Source organism: Prionailurus bengalensis, chromosome A2 (genome assembly GCF_016509475.1).
Source record: "Prionailurus bengalensis isolate Pbe53 chromosome A2, Fcat_Pben_1.1_paternal_pri, whole genome shotgun sequence".
NCBI classification, from domain to species: domain Eukaryota; kingdom Metazoa; phylum Chordata; class Mammalia; order Carnivora; family Felidae; genus Prionailurus; species Prionailurus bengalensis.
In genome coordinates, this window is record NC_057348.1 from 36,356,249 (window position 1) to 36,373,906 (window position 17,658).

Consider the following 17,658-nt stretch of genomic DNA (forward strand, 5'->3'; position numbering starts at 1 on the left):
TCAGTTAAGGGTCCGACTTCAGCTCAGGTCATGATCTCACAATTCTGTGAGTTCGAGCCCTGCACCGGGCTCTGTGCTGACAGCTCAGAGCCTGGAGCCTGCTTAGGATTCTGTGGCTCCCTTTCTCTCTGCCCCTCTCCCGCATGTGCTCTCTTTCACTCTCAAAAATAAAATAAGCATTAAAAATTTTTATTTAAAAAAGAAGTAATCACCACAATTATACTCTTAGTCTGCTGAAAACATTTGGTTTTTCTACCCTATCTGTTCTTATACTCACATCTCTGAATGGTAGTTGGTGTGGGGTTTTTTCCCTGTGAGTCTTCTATCCAAATCACAGACATATGACACCATTTGTACACACTAGGATAGCTCAGTAAGCAAAAACAATCAGGGTAAATGGAATACACTTCTGAAGAAATTTCAAAGCAAGAAAATGCTTTGGAAGTCCTAACATTAAACTATGATGAATGCTTTTCTTTCTTTCTTTTTTTTTTTAATGTTTATTTTTGAGAGAGAGAGACAGATAGAGGGGAAGGGGTAAAGAGAGAGGCACAGATTCTGAAGCAGGCTCCAGGCTCCAAGCTGACAGCACAGAGCCTGACACGGGGCTCAAACACACAAAGTGCAAGATCGTGACCTGAGCTGAAGTCAGACACTTAACCGAATGAGCCACCCAGGCACCCCACCCCGATGAGTGTTTTTCTAAGAAATGATCTCCTCATTGACCAAAGAGTAACATGTGACAATTCCCCATTAACATTAAGAGTAATAATAATTATAATAGCATCTTGCATATTTCCTACATCTCAGGCATGCTTTTAAGCACTTAAAATTATTAACACCCCACAAACTTAATAAGCTAGGGGATACCATTATCCCCATTTTACAGATGAGGAAACAGAGATACAAATTTAAGTAGTTTGCATAAATGGCAGTGCTGGTATGTTTGCAGGGTTGAGATTAAATCCAGTCGGTTTGCTTCCAGATTCCAAGCTTTTAACCTCTGCACACAACTGCCTCTCAGGGGGAAATAGGTCTTTCTAGTACATTTACCAAATGCATTCCATTTTTGCAAAGTAGAAATTAATTACATGCTCCCTCAGCTAAAGGAAGGAGATCAGTTTCTTTAAAAATGGTATAACTTAGATTGAAAAATTCAGCCAAAAGAAATAAGAACTATGTATTGTAGGATTAGATGCAAGGTCTACAGTTGGCTATACATTAGGCTCATGTCTTTTTATCATTATAGCAATTCTTTTTTCAGATTTTGAAATTTTTATGTTGCACATATTAGAGTTATTTCAAAGTTATTGAGAACTGTTAGATGTGGTGATAAAAAAAAATTTTTCCCCTTCGATGTTTCTCCAATGCCATTCTAATAAAGGCCCTTCTCAACACCATCAAAAATGAAATGTCCCTATTCTGGCTCAATAATAAATAAAGGGCAATTAAAAGAGTGATTCGAGACAGTTTCTTGAGATAAAATACTTCAGATAAAATAAGATACCTTTGAAAGGAAAATTTAATAATAAAATACAGCAATCCTGACTTTTCAGGGAAATCATGTATTATTCAGTAACAACCACCTCCAAAAGGTTCTTTTCCACATCCCTCAACTTCAAATTATCTGCCACAGGGGAAGGACTTCTTTCTAGTCTCAGGTTGAATAATATTTGGATATTCTTGAAGACGCCATAAAATTTCCTCCTGTGTATGTCTCCAATTTAAACATGCAAATAACCTATGACTTAGAAAGTCTATTTACAGGAATACATCCTACAGAAAAGCTGGGATGAGTGTATAAAGACACATGTATGTGGGAGGGATGTTCAATGCGTTTCAGTAAGTAGCAAAAAAAAAAAAAATGGCAACACATGAAATATGATTGGGGGGTGGCAGGACATGATACATGCACTGAGGCATGTGTTGGATATCCCTAGCATCTACCAAATATCATGTAACCATACACACAAAAAAATAATAATAACCCTAAATGTACCCACTGGGAAAGATGCCCCTGATATAATACTAAACTAGGATATGAGAGAGTGTATTTTCTCAAAGGATATAAACAAACACATCCCTACATAAATTTTATTATATCCTTATACAGATCCTTACATAGATTTTGTATGAGGATATCTTCATATTTGCTAAAGTCAAGTCTTATAAGGGACTCCCACATGTTAACTGCAGTGTGTTACTGTTGAGGGAAATGAACTTGGAGAAGAAGAAGAAGGGGAAGAGACCTTTTTCTTTCTTTCTTTCTTTCTTTCTTTCTTTCTTTCTTTCTTTCTTTCTTTCTTTCTTTCCTTTCTTTCTTTCTTTCTTTCTTTTTCTTTCTTTCTTTCTCTCTCTCTCTCTCTCTCTCTTTCTTTCTTTCGTCCTTCCTTCCTTCCTTCCTTCCTTCCTTCCTTCCTTCCTTCTTTTACATTCCCATGACTTAATTTATTTTATTTTTTAATGTTTATTTATTTTAGGAGAGAGAGAATATGCAAGCAGGGAGGGGGCAGAGAGAGAGGAGCACAGAGGATCCAAAGCCACTAACTGCTGCAGTGTGGGGCTCGAACTCATGAACCATGAGATCACGACTTGAGCCAAAGCCGGATGCTTAACCCCAAAAGAGGGAGGTAGTAGGAGGGTGGTGACCCTGCTCAGCTAAATGCATCCTGCCCCTCCCTGCCACTCGTGGTCAGCCTGCCCTGACATCACGTGCCCAGTTACCAGTTAAGTGAGTAACCTGGGACTTCATGGTGGCCGTGCATCCTATTTACACCCTCCAGAAGGTGCAGAGAAGGGGAGGGCTACAGAAGGTGCTCAGTTTAACTCAGTCCACTTGAGGAAAACATGGAAAAGCAGGCAACAAGATATAAGGAAGCTTCTGGAAAGTGTCTAGAAAACTTTCCGTCAACGTAATAGGATGTGCAGGGGACCACAGGGAGGACACAGGACACTGTGGTTTCAGTGCACAGGATGGGGTCCGACTGCCTGGCCTGGAACCCTGACTCCACCCCTCGCTGACTGTGCTCTCTTAGAACACCCGCCTGCTGCTCACAGCTTCAGCTTCCTCATCTGTAAACCAAGTTCATAAAAATCCTACTCCCTGGAGGGTTCTGAGCATTCAATGATATAACATAGGGTGTAATTTTTTTTTAAAAAAGGCGCAACAAGGGGCGCCTGGGTGGCTCAATTAAGGTCCGACTTCGGCTCAAGTCATGATCTCACAGTTCGTGGGTTCGAGCTCCATGGCAGGCTCTATGTGGGCATCTTGAAACCTGCAGCCTGCTTTGGAGTCTGTGTCTCCCTCTCTCTCGGCCTCTCCCCACTCACTCGCTCTCGCTTTCTCTCTCTCTCTCTCTCAAAAATAAATAAATGTTAAAAAAAATTTTTTTTAAAGGCACAACAACCCTGAGTTAATCATCAGGGCTTCTGAGAGCTGGTGACGGTGGCCTAGAAGCACTGACAGAAAAGAGAAAGGAACTGTTGCGTACTTTGCTCACAAAAACAGTTTCAAGAAATGAAACCGTCATGGTAGCAAAACTGGAACTCAAGAGGGAAACACATACTTGCAAAGAAGAAAATCAAAAGACTGCATTATTCACATGCCAAGAATTATCAACCAATTCTCCCCAGACTTCAAATCAAACTACAAGTCTATGGAGCAGTGATAAAGGAAACCTTTCTACGCAGCTCCACTATGAGCCTCGTATCTGTGAAAACAAAACACTTCCCCAAATCCTGCACGAGAATCTAACCTTCGTTTAACTGTCTGGCTCTTCTCTCTGGAAATGAAGATGGCAGGGGCCAACTGTGTTTCTAAGTAACACTGCTTGTGATTTTTCTAAAAATTTTTTTTAATTTTTATTTTTTTTTTCAGAGAGAGAGAGAGAGAGAGCATGCGTGTGAGCACACATGAGCCGGGGAGTGGTAGAGGGAGAGGGAAAGAGAGAATCCTACGCAGGCTATAAGCCCAGCATGGAGCCCAACACAGGGCTTGATCCCACGAACCTGTGAGATCACGACTTGAGCCAAAATCAAGAGTCAGAAGCTCAACTGACTGAGCCACCCAGGCGCCCCGTTTGCGATTTAAAAAGAGGCTTGACGGGTACAATGTGTCTGGACTGGGAAAGGGCACGATGACTCTTGGAGCTGGCTGTCTCTTCAGGGGATCCTGGGAGCTCTACCAACACAGCTGGTGCAGGAGATAGTGGCCTCTGTGGGACATGAAGTGTCTGTACCTGCCCTAGGAATATCCCCGCCCCTTGCACCTGAGCTATGCTGTTCAGGCTTCTGGAAGGACTCTCCCTGGAAGGAATGCCTGAAGTTGCCCTGCCTGCAAGAATGTTCTCAACAGACTTGTGCCAAGAGGGGGTCTACGAGCATCTTGTGAGTTGGAATGTCTAGGTGAACTTTAATGACCTCTTAGTGGCAGCCTCTCATGTGCACCATAAACCACTTGTCCTCCCTATCATTGCCATGGTCATAGTCAACACACAGAGCACACAACACACAGAGCCAGGCACTGTGACTCTTCGCATACTGTATGGTTCATCCATGATACTGAGGGAGATACCAGAATCATCCCATTTCCCAGCTGAGTGTACTGGGGCAACTCTGGGGGTTACCTTGGTAGGTGGGGGGCTAGATAAGGGAAGAAGGAGAAGGGGAAAAAAAGACCGTGCTAATATACCTAAGACTTGCCCTGGGTAGTGACCTGATACAGCACAATCTAGCATCAGTCAAGTAGAAAAGGGAAGCTACAGTTAAGCAAAGGTAGCTGGTAATTACAGGAGGCCACACGGTAAAACAGAGGCCAGATCTCCCCATGGGAGTCAGGTGGGAGGTCACAGAGGTTAAGCAAAGGACAGTCCTCACATGTCTCTCTCAAAGAAACACTGAGCACAGGTCTCTGGGGCTTCACCTTCCCAGAGGGGGAAATAAATCTTCCATGGCTTCATTCCAAAATTCAAAGAACAAAGATATATACACGCAAATGCATACATACCCATATGTATGCATACATGTAAATGCATATGCACAGACACATTCACACCCATCTGCATCGGTGTGTACATGTGTGTATATTTAAATGTGTGTGGGTTAGAAAACTCCATTTCACCACATCACATTTCACACATTTACTGACCCAGGCAAAGCTGAAGCAAAGGGGGCACCTGGGTGGCTCAGTCGGTTAAGCTTCCGACTTCGGCTCATGTCACGATCTCGTAATTTGTGAGTTTGAGCCCTGCGTCGGGCTCTGTGCTGACAGCTCGGAGCCTGGAGCCTGCTTCAGATTCTGTGTCTTTCTCTCTCTCTGTCCCTCCCATGCTCATGCTCTGGCTCTCTCTGTCTCTCAATAATAAATAAACGTTAAAAATTTTGAAAAAAAGCTGAAGCCAAGAACATGTTCTTACTTACGGTGTCCCACATCACGATGTACACATCTGTACTGAATGAATTATTAACGTGCTGAGTAATATAAAGATTGATAAAATCACAGAAGTGGTGATACATGTTAACACCTGGTATTGGAAAAAAGGAAATCGATGTTAATTAACCCCAAAGAGCAAAGGATTAAACAATTTTTATTCACCCCACCTATTTATAGTGTGATAGACTTTTAGCTGAAAATAATTGGGAGAAAAACATAAGAGTTTTTCCAAACGCGAAAGGATCTGTACTTGGGAAGTCCTCAATTAACTGATGATTGGGTTCAAAAAAATCACTTTAAAATTGTCCATTTAGAAATCAGGAATGCATTTTCCCCTATATACACTAAGTAACCAATGAACAGTAAATTCCAAGAAAAAAATAAGAGAAGTCTATTTAGCTCAAAATGCAGTAGAACTATAAGGCCAAAAAGAGTAATTTTATTTTTTATGATCATTTATTTTTTTAAATCAATCAAGCAATATGTATTTACCATAGAAGTATGGACAATGATGGCACTTTTAACATTTCGGTATTTTTCATTCCTTTTTAATCGCTATTGATAGCATTGCTTCTGGGGAAAATATTAACCAACTACCATTTGAAAGGGCTGAGTGTCTCATGTTCTAATAGAAACAGCATGAACTTTGGAGTCTGAAGAACCATGTTGAATCCCAGCTCAGCCATTCAGGAGCAAGGTTTTCACAAGAGGTGATAAAGTCCCCACGCTTTAGCTTCTCTAGGAGAAACAGGAAATCCTTATACTTAGGTGCCAGCTTTGTTAGGAGGAATGCAAAGAAAATGTACCTACAAGTACCCGGCCCTGTGCCTGGCACAGAGGGAAACTGTAATGAAGACAACCTGGATCCTGCCGGGTCAACAGGGGTGAAGGGAGTGTGTGTGCAGCTCTTTCTAAATTTGTAAGTCGGTCATTAAAAAGAAACCAAACATGCACTCTTTCGACTTAGGTATGCAGGACCCAGTGTCCAAACTGGCAACGCGCAAATCTAAAGGGGACGAAATTCCAAGAACTGACATTCAAAACATGCACTTTGGGGCGCCTGGGTGGTTCAGTGGGTTAAGTGTCCGCCTTTGGCTCAGATCATGATCTCACGGTTCGTGGGTTTGAGCCCCACGTCGGACTCTGGGCTGACAGCTCAGAGCCTGGAGCCTGCTTTGGATTCTTGTGTCTCCCTCTCTCTCTGCCCCTCCCCTGCTGGCATTCTGTCTCTCTCTCAAAAATAAGCAAACATTAAAAAAAAATTTTAAACATGCATTTGAAAAGAAAAACAGTGACTCTGAAAAGCAGAAATCATAAAATATTCTGACTTCATTCCCACGGTGAATAATAATGTTGTGTGCCAGAAAATAAGAGTAAAAAACTCAGTTTATAGAAGTCAGGTCATTATGCTGTACATCTTAAAGTTATACAGTGCTCTATGTCAATTACATCTCAATAAGACAAAAAGAAAAAAATTATTTTTAGACTGGTAACTAATTATTTTTTTTTAATTTTTTTAATGTTTATTTATTTTTTGAGAGAGAAACGGAGTGTGAGCTGGGGAGGGTCAGAGAGAGAGGGAGACACAGAATCTGAAGCAGGCTCCAGGCTCTGAGCTGTCAGCACAGAGCCCGGTGCGGGGCTTGAACCCACAAACTGTGAGATCATGACAAAGTCAGACACCCAACCAAGTGAACCACCCAGGCTCCCCTAGACTGCAATCTTAGATGAGTATTTGGAAAGACTCCCTTACGTATTCAGAACAATTTGGCAAAGAGCACATTTTCAAATTACTAACAAAAAGAAGGTTCTATGACAACACATCCTTATTTCCAGATGAGCGCACAGCACACATTAGCTCCCCCATGGATCATCCGGCAAGTTTGTAACAGGTACTGAGGGACGCAGCACAGACCAGTGTGGCCAAGGAAGGAGAAAACATGGGTCCCATTCTCAAGAAATGTGCCCCCAATGAGTCGTGTTCTGTAAAATGCTCGTTCTCTGACAGTAAGAGTCAATGTGAAAAGGGAAACAGGATGAGGGTGTAGTCAGAAGAAAAAGAGTTAGAAACATTGGAAAAGAAACAGCCCGGGGCTACGCTAGCCTATTATTCCTACTTTACCCAGTTTACTGCCTGAGTAGGGGCATCCGTTTAACAGCTCATACATATCCACCTCTTTTCAGGCAGATCACAGAGTTTTCTTTGCCCCTTTTCAATTTGCATATTTAAAACAAGAGTCAGGACCTCGAACACAGCACTCTTACTTCCTCTCCTTCCAAAAACCACAACGGGTCTGATTTCTGAACCTAATGCTTTGTTATATAAGAATTACAGCTTCAGAAAACAGAAGCATTAAAAATATGATCAATACATTATAGTAATTGTGAAATATTTGTGACAGAGAGCTCTCTATATTTCACTGGAAGCCCGGCCCCTCATGCATTTTGATATGGCATGGCAGAATAACCTTTATCTCTTTTAAAATTTGTGTTTTATTTATTTTGAGAAAGAGAGAGCAAGTGGTGAGGAGCAGAGAGAGAGGGAGAGACAGCATCCCAAGCAGGGTCCATGCCGTCAACACAGAGCCGGATGCGGGGCTTGAACTCAAGAACTGTGAGATCATGACCTGAGCAGAAGAGTCGGACACTTAACTGACTGAGCCACCCAGGCACTCCATGATCTTTTTCTCTCATAATAAGACACATAATATAGCACGATCCATGTTTCTCCTCTCTGGGGCAACTGGTTCACAAAGTTAAAGCTGTCCTTGAAAGCTGAGAGTCAGAAGCTATAGGTACAAATGGGAAAATAATGTAACTAACTTTTTGCCCCTAATAATACACTGCACTGCTAACTTCAGACGAATTTTCATTTCCCTTCAGTCATGGAAAGGATTTTAGAAAGTCTGCCAGAAGAGCAAGGGCATTCCTCTCCTACCCACGATATATACATGGCTTTTCCTTTTAAATTTTTTCTAAGGAAGCACAACACAAATCAAGTTATTGCAGAAACCAGATGGGGTAAATTTAGCTACAGAAGGTGTCCATAGACCTTTTTCTCTCATCTTTTGATTCTGATAGAGTCATCTGATACGAATGTCCAGGTCTCCACTGAAATACCAAAAGTATCGGGGCGCCTGGGTGGCTCAGTCAGTAAGCGTCCGACTTCGGCTCAGGTCATGATCTCACGGTCCGTGGGTTCGAGCCCCGCGTCGGGCTCTGTGCTCACAGCTCAGAGCCTGGAGCCTGCTTCAGATTCTGTGTCTCCCTCTCTCTCTGACCCTCCCCCGTTCATGCTCTGTCTCTCTCTGTCTCAAAAAAAAATTAAAAAAAAAAATTAAAAAAAATCAAAATCAAAATAAAATAAAATACCAAAAGTATCATATAATGGGAAGTTCAAACTAGCTCCCTTCTTCAGAGAAGGAACCCACTTCAAAAAGCAAACCCACTATTTAATGCCACACAGCCTCCCAGAAAGTCACAGGAAATCACTACATACACATATCAAAGAAGGAACAATGCCTTATTCACTGACAAATAAATAACAGGCAAGTTTAACTTCTCACCTGCATCCAGTTTCATGAAGTAGGTTGGTTTTTCAATAACAACGTCACATTCAGCAGCTTCTATGGGTCTGAAGGCGAGCTGAGTATAGCTCTGTAGCTCAGCAAACCTGGAATTAAGAGTTGGGAGATAGTTTCAAAGGGATCCTCCTGAACTTCCTACTATAATACTGTAACTCAGGATGTGCTCATTAGGGGGACTTTATTTCTAGAATATGCTCTTATGAAGACAAGTGGAACTTCTCAAACTTACTAACATTTATATAACTTGATAATGATTTTAAGATTGAGACAAGGAAGAAAGATGACAGCTTCATGTACAAGATAAAGCACGAATTTTCCAGACAAAAAAGAAACCTCCACAATGCATTGGCTAAATAATCTACCAGTAAAGTGGGAAGATTCAAAAAGCCTTCTTGTGATCTTGTGGTAGACTTTAGGATTCTAAGACAGATGGCATTCCAAAAATTATTGAGTGCCTCAGAAAGACAGCAGACAGCTAAGCCTCCCGTTAGAAAGTAAAGCCTTTTTCTCAGAAAATGTCTTTGGAGACCATATGGCACAGTTTCCTTCCCTACAAAAGAAGATAATCACGGGCATGTGCCAAAAGATAATTAACCTAAAGATTGTAACTCTTCATTTTTGAGACAACTGATGTAAAACAAATATCAAACAAATCCTGTTAAAATACACACAATGCCGAATTATTGTGGTGATTTCAAAAATAGGTCCACAAGTTCTCTGATACTTCTCCCTTCAAGAGGTAGAGATTAACTCCCTCCCCTTAAGTGTGGGCCGGACTTGGTGATTTACTTCCAATGAACAGAATATGGCAGAAATGATGGTACATGACTTCTGAGATTAGAGTACACAAAGACCGAAGCCTCTATCCTAGGGCACGTGCTTAGTCTCTCTCTCTCTCTCTCCCTGTCTCTCAGAGCCGGCTACCATGCTGTGAGTAGCACTAAGGGAGAGGTCCATGTGGCAAAAACATGGCACCAGACACAGAGAAAGTGAAACTTACCACAACATGAGGGAGCCTAGAAGCAGAGTCTCCAAGCCGACTTGAGCCTAGGGATGGCTAAGCCTTTGTCAATAGCTGAACTGCAACCTTGTGAGAGATCTTGAGCCAGAACCGGCTGGCTAAGCTGCCTCCAAATCCTGACCATCAGAAACTTCATGAGATAATAAAGTTTGTTGTCCTAAACTGTAAAACCTTGGAGTTGTTTGTTATCAAATAGATAATGAATGAAAATATACCCTAGTGCATATTTGGGAGTAATTTGTTACATGGCAATAAATTACTAATATAAATACACCAGAGGGAACTACCACCATGTGAAATCAGATATCGAAACTACTAGGTAATCAAACAGCTCACTGCAGTAGAGGAACTCCTACTGCAAAAGTCACATTAAGTGTTGAAAAGAAAAAAGAGGCCCAAAATGGAGTCACTTGTGCTAAGCCCACGTCACCAAACCGAAGCTTAATACCTAACCTAATTACACTTTCCAACTTCTCTAGGAACGGAGTCTTAAGCAGCCAGTCCGTAATTTTCTGGTCAGCACCAACAAGGCCATCTACCACACAGAGTCCAGCTCCCCCACAGGAAGATGAAGGGATCTGCTCTTTTTCTTGTCCCTGCCCCCTTCTGCCTATAAAAGCAGAAGCATTTTGTACAGCTTCTTGGAGCTCTTCTCTGTTTGCTAGATGGGAGGCTGCCCAATTCATGAATCGCCGAATAAAGCCAACTAGGATCTTCAAAGTTAACTCAGGTGAATTTTGATTTTTAACCTCAGTTAAGGAAGACACTGCATTGCAGACTGTAAAATGCCCTATAAATGTATGGCGGATTATTATCCTGAAGGATTTGCTGAGCATGAATGTTTGGCCTCAAAAATTAACATTAAATAAGACTATGCTATGTGACTTGTGATATTGTGATTTATTATAAGATATATACATATTTGGTCTTCATCCCCATTTCTGGCCAAGGGAGAAAGCCCTTGGAATTTCAAAGCCAGGAAAGTGTCTTTTGTTATGCTAATGAGGCACTTTTCGACCTCCCGAAGGTTGGGGGCTGGCTGCCAGAAGAATCACCACATCACCCAATCAGAATCACCATTATTAGAGGGTTGGACCTTTCGGTCCCACCCCCACACCTTAGGGGAATAAAGAAGGGCTGGAGTTTGAATCAACTGTCATGGAGGTAATGAAGCCCCCACGAAAACCTGACAGGAGAGGACTTGGAAGGTTTCTGGGTTGGGGAACACGTGGGGTGCCTGGAGAAGGCACAGAAGCTCTGCGCCCCTTCCCCACACCTTGCTCTATGCAACTCTTCCATCTGGGTGTTCCTGAGCTACATCCTTCTAGAATAAACTGGTAGTCTAGTAGGCAAAATATTTCTCTAAGTTACTTGAGCCACTCTAGCAAAATCTAACCCAATCTACAGCCGATGGATCAGTCAGAAGCACAGGTGATCCCCTGGGCTTGTAACTGGGGTCTAAAATGGGCGGGGGGGACAGTCTTGTGGGACTGAGCTCTTAACCTATGTGGGATCTGATGTTGTCTCTGGGTAGATGGTGTCAGAATTGAGTTGAATTGTAGGACAGCCAGCTGTTGTTGGACAATTGCTCGGTGGCACGTGGAAAATGTAACATATACGCTGGGACTGAGTGCTCAGCTAGACTAAAGGGGTAGCACGGGAGTTTCTTTGAGATGACAGAACAGTTCTGTGTCCTGATTGTGTTAGTGGTCGCATGCACACAGACGTATGATATAAATTTCACAGAATTATGCATCCAAAAATAAAAAATAAAAAAGAGTGCATGCAAGCACTGGTGAAATTCAAATATGTTTACTTAATATTATTGCAACAATGTCAATTTCCTGTTTTGGATCATTGTGGTTATGTTAGATGTCATCATTAGAGGAAGCTGGGATAGGGGTACAATGGGAAGGAACTCCTTGCGCTATCTAAACTTCTGGAAGTCTACAACTATTTCCAAATAAAAAGTTTTTAAAAAAAGTTTTTTTAAAGTACCCTAATTTGTTAATTTCTAGATACGGTCAATTAGACCAAAGAATTAGTAAAAATGTTTTAGGAGCACCTGGGTGGCTCAGTCGGTTGAGCATCCGACCCTTGATTTCGGCTCAGGTCATGATCTCATGGTTCCTGGGTTCAAGCCCCACATTGAGCTCTGCACTGACAGTGCAGAGCCTGCTTGGGATTCTCTCTCTCCTCTCTCTGCCCCTCCCCTGCTCATACTGCCGCGCTCTGTCTTTCTTTGTCTCCCAAAGTAGATAAATAAACTTCAGAAATATGTTTTAAATCAAAATATTTTCTCCAGTTTATATAAAGTTCAAAAAGCTGATCAGAAGTGTTGAAAGTCGGGGCAGGGTTTCCCTTTGAAGAGGAGTCTTGGGTGCTGGTGATGGTCTGTGTTTCACCAGGGTAAGAGTTATACAGCTAGGTTCACTTCTTCATCATCCAAACTGTACCCTCCTCTATATGCTTGTTACGTACTTCATTAAATACTTATTTCTTTAAAAAATGTGTTCCCCTGGGGCGCCTGGAAGGTAAGGTGGTTGAGTGTCTGACTTCGGCTTAGGTCATGATGTCGTATTTCATGGGTTCGAGCCCCGCGTCGAGCTCTGTGCTGATAGCTCAGAGCCTGGAACCTGCTTTGGATTCTGTGTGTGTGTCCCTCTCTCTCTGCCTCTCCCCCACTCACACTCTGTCTCTGTCTCTCAAAAATGAATAAATGTAAAAAGAAAAAATTTTTTTAAAGATAAAAAATGTGTTCGCCAAACACATGCACAATTATGAAGAGTTAATAAAATTTCATTTTTGAACAGATTTTTTTTCTTTCATTGGCAGTCAGTAAATCCTGTATCATACTTCCTAATATTTTATAAACATATATTTAATTCAAATACAACTGACAGATTCACTCTGTAGCCATCACTCCCTGGAGGCTCATCCCAAATTTTCTACAAATAAAGTAACATTTTCCATTTAAAAGTCCCTTCCAAGGTCTGCAAGTGCCAGAAATAAAAGCAAATATTTTAGAAATATATATATGTTTTATATATATACATATTTTTTAAATCTTACCAGGACTGCAGAGGGCTTTTGCGCTGACCTTGAGACATCAATGTATGAATGTCAAGCGTGCAGTGTCCTCCAATTTCGCCACTCTGGAAAAAATCTTCCTTAAATCTGGTGGATGACAAAAAATTAAGCGGAGTTTGAAAAATTTTATCACTGTTCAAGCACACAGGATGTAACTCATGTGGTTTACAAAATCCGTTCCTCGTTAGAATTTAACTCTTTATAACAGAATGCTTCGAACATAAACAAAAGTAGCAGAATGGTATAGAAACCTGATGGACCCATAATCCAGCTTCACAATGATCAGCTTGTGGCTTGACTGGGCTTCCATCCTCCACCTATTCCCCTACCTCATCGCCATATTACTATGAAGCAAGTCCAAGCCACATCCCTGGACCTAGAAATATTTCCAAATTTCTATTCGATTTTAACATCAACGACTGAAATACCTGTCATGGTCTCTCTTGATGTTTCTTAAATCAAGATAGAGATTGGTTGCTCTGCAGTACTGAAGATAACGGGAACATACCAGACTTGAGTCATTCTGAAACGAGGTGGAAAAGAAAGAAAAAAAAGAACTCCAGGTATTAACATTTCGAGGACACACTCAGCCTTGCTAGACAGATTGACAGGACGTACATGTTCGGGCTGAAACCACACCACGTGATGAGAACAGCTTCTGAAAGCCTGCTTCTGTTGATGCATTTTTCTCCTCCCCAGCAGACTCTGGTCAAGCATAGTTTTGCCAGTGTGCACACTTTTAGGTTACTGGGAAAACTCCCAAATGTTCTATTTATATCATCTCAAATTTTAAGGCCAAGAGCTTTATGTGTGGTTTTGCTGTGCTCTAAAAAAAAAAAAAAAAAAAGCTCTCAGAGCCATCAGTATCTCACAGCTATGAGAAAAAGCATTTTTCAAAGTCAAGCCAAATGCAACAAAGAAGAATGCACACATTAAGAGACATTAAAGTGAAGGCTGGAAGGGCAGTTGCCAATTTTAATAAGAGGTGCTTTCTACAAACTATAAAACTTCTCAGAGTCTCTCTTTCAACAGCAGTAAAAGGGCAATGTTTTTTAAATCACTGTAATAAAAGAGCAAAAGAGTCAACTACCAGAGCCTGTTTTTTTTTGGTTTTTTTTTGTTTTTTTTTAACCAATCTGGTTTGTGCTGAAATAGGGACAGTTTCAAAAACTGTTATCTGCTCTGGATTTTATTTATGGATTTAAATGCCATCTTACTGTTTTCCCGTAATTCCCAATGAACACAAGGCCTTAACCTTAACCCACATGGTGTTTTGGAATCCATAGTTGGTAAGAGATCATATTCAGATTGCACAAAATGTGTCACTGTAGATCTTGTCCAGGAAAGCATTCTACAAACTGCCTCTGAGGAGGTGTGTGAGGTGTGGAATGGCTCTCCCTTTGTGCCCGCCACAAGAACTTCTGGGCTCCAGCCAAACTATGTGGCATACACAAAACAATGTCTTGTAAGGGTGTCAGCAGCAGTGCAGGTTAAAGCCACAAATTCCTCCTTCGGGGTTCATCCACCTCCCTACAGTTGCTTCAAGTTCTATTACGTGGTATCTCCCAAAGCACCACAGAGCACATATTCCATTTCTTAATGAAAGTGAATTAAGAATTTTTTAAAAATTTTCTCGATTGCCTGGAGATAACAGAGACCCCTGAGAGGTCAGAGACATGGCCAGGGTTCAAGAACCCTGGCAGATAGGAGACCTTAATAATAAGTGCTTACACTATCAACAATAGGCAAAGTATGAAAAGAGCCCAAATGGCCATCGATGGATGAATGGATGAAGAAGATGTGGTAGATATATACAATGGAGTATTACTCGGCAATCAAAAAGAATGAAATCTTGCCATTTGCACCTACGTGGATGGAACTGGAGGATATTATGCTAAGTGAAATTAGTCAGTCAGAGAAAGACAAAAATCGTATGACTTCACTCATATGAGGACTTTAAAAGACAAAACAGATGAACATAAGGGAAGGGAAATACAAATAATATAAAAACAGGGAGGGGAACAAAACATAAGAGACTCTTAAATATGGAGAACAAACAGAAGGTTACTGGAGAGGTTGTGGGAAGGGGGATGGGCCAAAGGGGTAAGGGGTATGAAGGAATCTAGCCCTGAAATCATTGTTGCACTATATGCTAACTTGGATGTAAATTAAGAAAATAATAATAAAATAAAATAAAAAAAGAAAAAAATAATAATCAGTGCTTACAGGGGTGCCCAGGTGGCTCAGTAGGTTAAGCGTCTAACTCTCCATCTCAGCTCAGGTCATGATCTTGCACTTCGTGAGTGCCAGCCCTGCACTGGGCTCTACGCTGATGGTGCAGAGCCTGCTTGGGATTCTGTCTCTCCTTCTCTCTGCCCCTCCCTCGTTTGTGTTCCTTCTCTCTCTCTCTCTTTCCCAAAATAAATAAAAATTTAGAATAATAGTAAGTACTTACAACCCATGAACCTTTAAAAACTAACCCTGAGCCCTTTCCTGGAAACCTAGTCCCACACTGAGCATTTTTACAAGCAGAATTCCATTTTATCCCCACCATAAGCTATGACACAAGCATGGCTTAAAAGGAAAAGAAACTGAAACATGGCAAGGTTGGGTGCTCTAAGAATCAGGTTTTGAACCCTGCCCTGTGGAGACTGCTCTTCTCCTGACCACCCAGAATTGGCTCTTAGCAACGTGCATGGCTGACCCACTGAGGGCAGTGCACGGTTGAAAGCACACAGAAAGAGATCTGTATCTGAGTTCTAGACATACAAGTCTACAAGCGTGGTCCTGGAGAAGCTGCTTAACCTCTCTGAGGACTTTGTTTTTCTCTCTGGTCAAATGGCATCAGTAATCCCTGCCCTGTCTATCTGCTCTCAGGCTTGCGAAAGTCAAGCTAGCTGACAAGGAGAAAAGCCTTTCGCAAACCATCAAGTCCCAAACAAACACAGAGCAGTATGGTGGGGGTGTATCATCCGTCCCAAACGACTTGCGAGGGAATCTGGAAAGAAGCAATTTATCTTCTTTAGCCTATGTTGGGGGAAAATTCTAAACCTAGTTATATTTTAACTGTCTCAAAATATGACCTTCTGAGATATGTGTGAAAATGAGGACATGGCTTCCAAATGACACAGAACAACTTGTTTTAGAAGTTAAATAAACTTCTAAATAAAAGTAATATTTATTAAAGTAAATAAATAAACTTCAGTCGGTTAAGTGTCCGACTTAGGCTCAGGTCATGATCTCATGGTTCCTGGGATCGAGCCCCTTGTTGGGCTCTGTGCTGACAGCTCGGAGCCTGAAGCCTGCTTCAGATTCTGTGGCTCCTTCTCTCTCTGCCCCTGCCACACTCACTCTCTCTTTCTCAAAAAATAAATAAACATATAAAATTTTTTTCAAGTTGAAGCCAATAAATAAGTGAGTAAGAATTCCTCTCATGGAGCCTTGTTTTTACATGAAAACCCAAACACTAACGAGTATTTGAAAATAAACACGCACCGTTTCCTCAGGCTGGCAGAGCACGTGAAGTTCTTCCAGTCGCTCTCCGGCATATCCAAAGTCAGCTTGTTTCCAGAATATGTCCTGGGCTGATTCAAGGGTATCTGTCCTATTCGCAATCACAAAAATGCCATTATTTTTCTCTTTTTCACTTTTCTGAGCCTTGAGTTTCCTTTCTAAAGGTGAAATTGCTAAAAGTTTGCCATTAATTTTTTTGAACTATCATAATCTTCCTGTAACTCCTTTGAGACATCAAGATACCAAAATAAGTTACTTACAGACTTACTTTCTTTTACTAAAAATACACAACAGAAATTTATTAAGTTAGGGTCATCTGGAACTCAAGAAAACAAGCTGCTAATTACTGTATTTTCTTTAGCTGGTACGCACTGGTGCCCCAGCAGCACTTTAGATTCTCTAAGGGTCTCTAAAACATAAAACGTGTACTTTTAGCCTGGTCTCCCTTTCTCAGATGTTGAGAGATGACTCTAGCCTTTTCCGTGAAGAAAACAAATCTTTAAAGAACTTTCACTCTTATATCTTATAATACATATTCATATAATAAAAATTATTTTATCATTTTATTATATATTCATATAATAAAAATATTAGAATAAATCCTAAGAATGGCAGTCTCAAAGTTCTTAACGACAATGGTCTTTAATCACCACTCCCCCAACACCACGTCCATCTGTGCCCCAACCAAAGTGTAGGCTTTACCTACTGTATATACTTCACACTCCCCTCCACACTCAAGAGGGAGCCATCAATTCATCTTTTTAGTGTTTGTTGGGGTAAAATATTTTCTAGTGATCCATATTGTTTTTCCCTCTTGGTAGAGGTAAAAAGACATATTCCTGCACAGGGTGGCAAGAAGGAGGGGAGGCAAGTCAACTTGAATTCATCACTGTATAAGCAAATTAATATCTAAAAGAATTACTATCTAAAACCAAAAGAGTTTGTCTGGGAAGCGGGGCATCAGCATACAATGCAGAGAAGGATAATTTAAAGGGAAGGAGGGGGTGCCCGGGTGG

The 17,658-nt window shown here is 41.3% G+C and overlaps 1 protein-coding gene across 1 annotated transcript in view; it reads right to left on the reverse strand.

Annotated features, from left to right (window-relative positions):
- The window catches only part of EOGT (EGF domain specific O-linked N-acetylglucosamine transferase), a 38,264-nt gene that overhangs the window by 14,560 nt on the left and 6,046 nt on the right, over positions 1 to 17,658 (reverse strand). The window contains exons 5-9 of the mRNA XM_043587901.1: positions 16,625 to 16,733; positions 13,558 to 13,652; positions 13,112 to 13,216; positions 8,998 to 9,104; positions 5,419 to 5,522 (exon numbers count right to left, since the gene is read on the reverse strand). Of these exons, the coding sequence (XP_043443836.1) occupies positions 5,419 to 5,522; positions 8,998 to 9,104; positions 13,112 to 13,216; positions 13,558 to 13,652; positions 16,625 to 16,733 (520 nt within the window). The remainder of the gene's footprint in view (positions 1 to 5,418; positions 5,523 to 8,997; positions 9,105 to 13,111; positions 13,217 to 13,557; positions 13,653 to 16,624; positions 16,734 to 17,658) is intronic.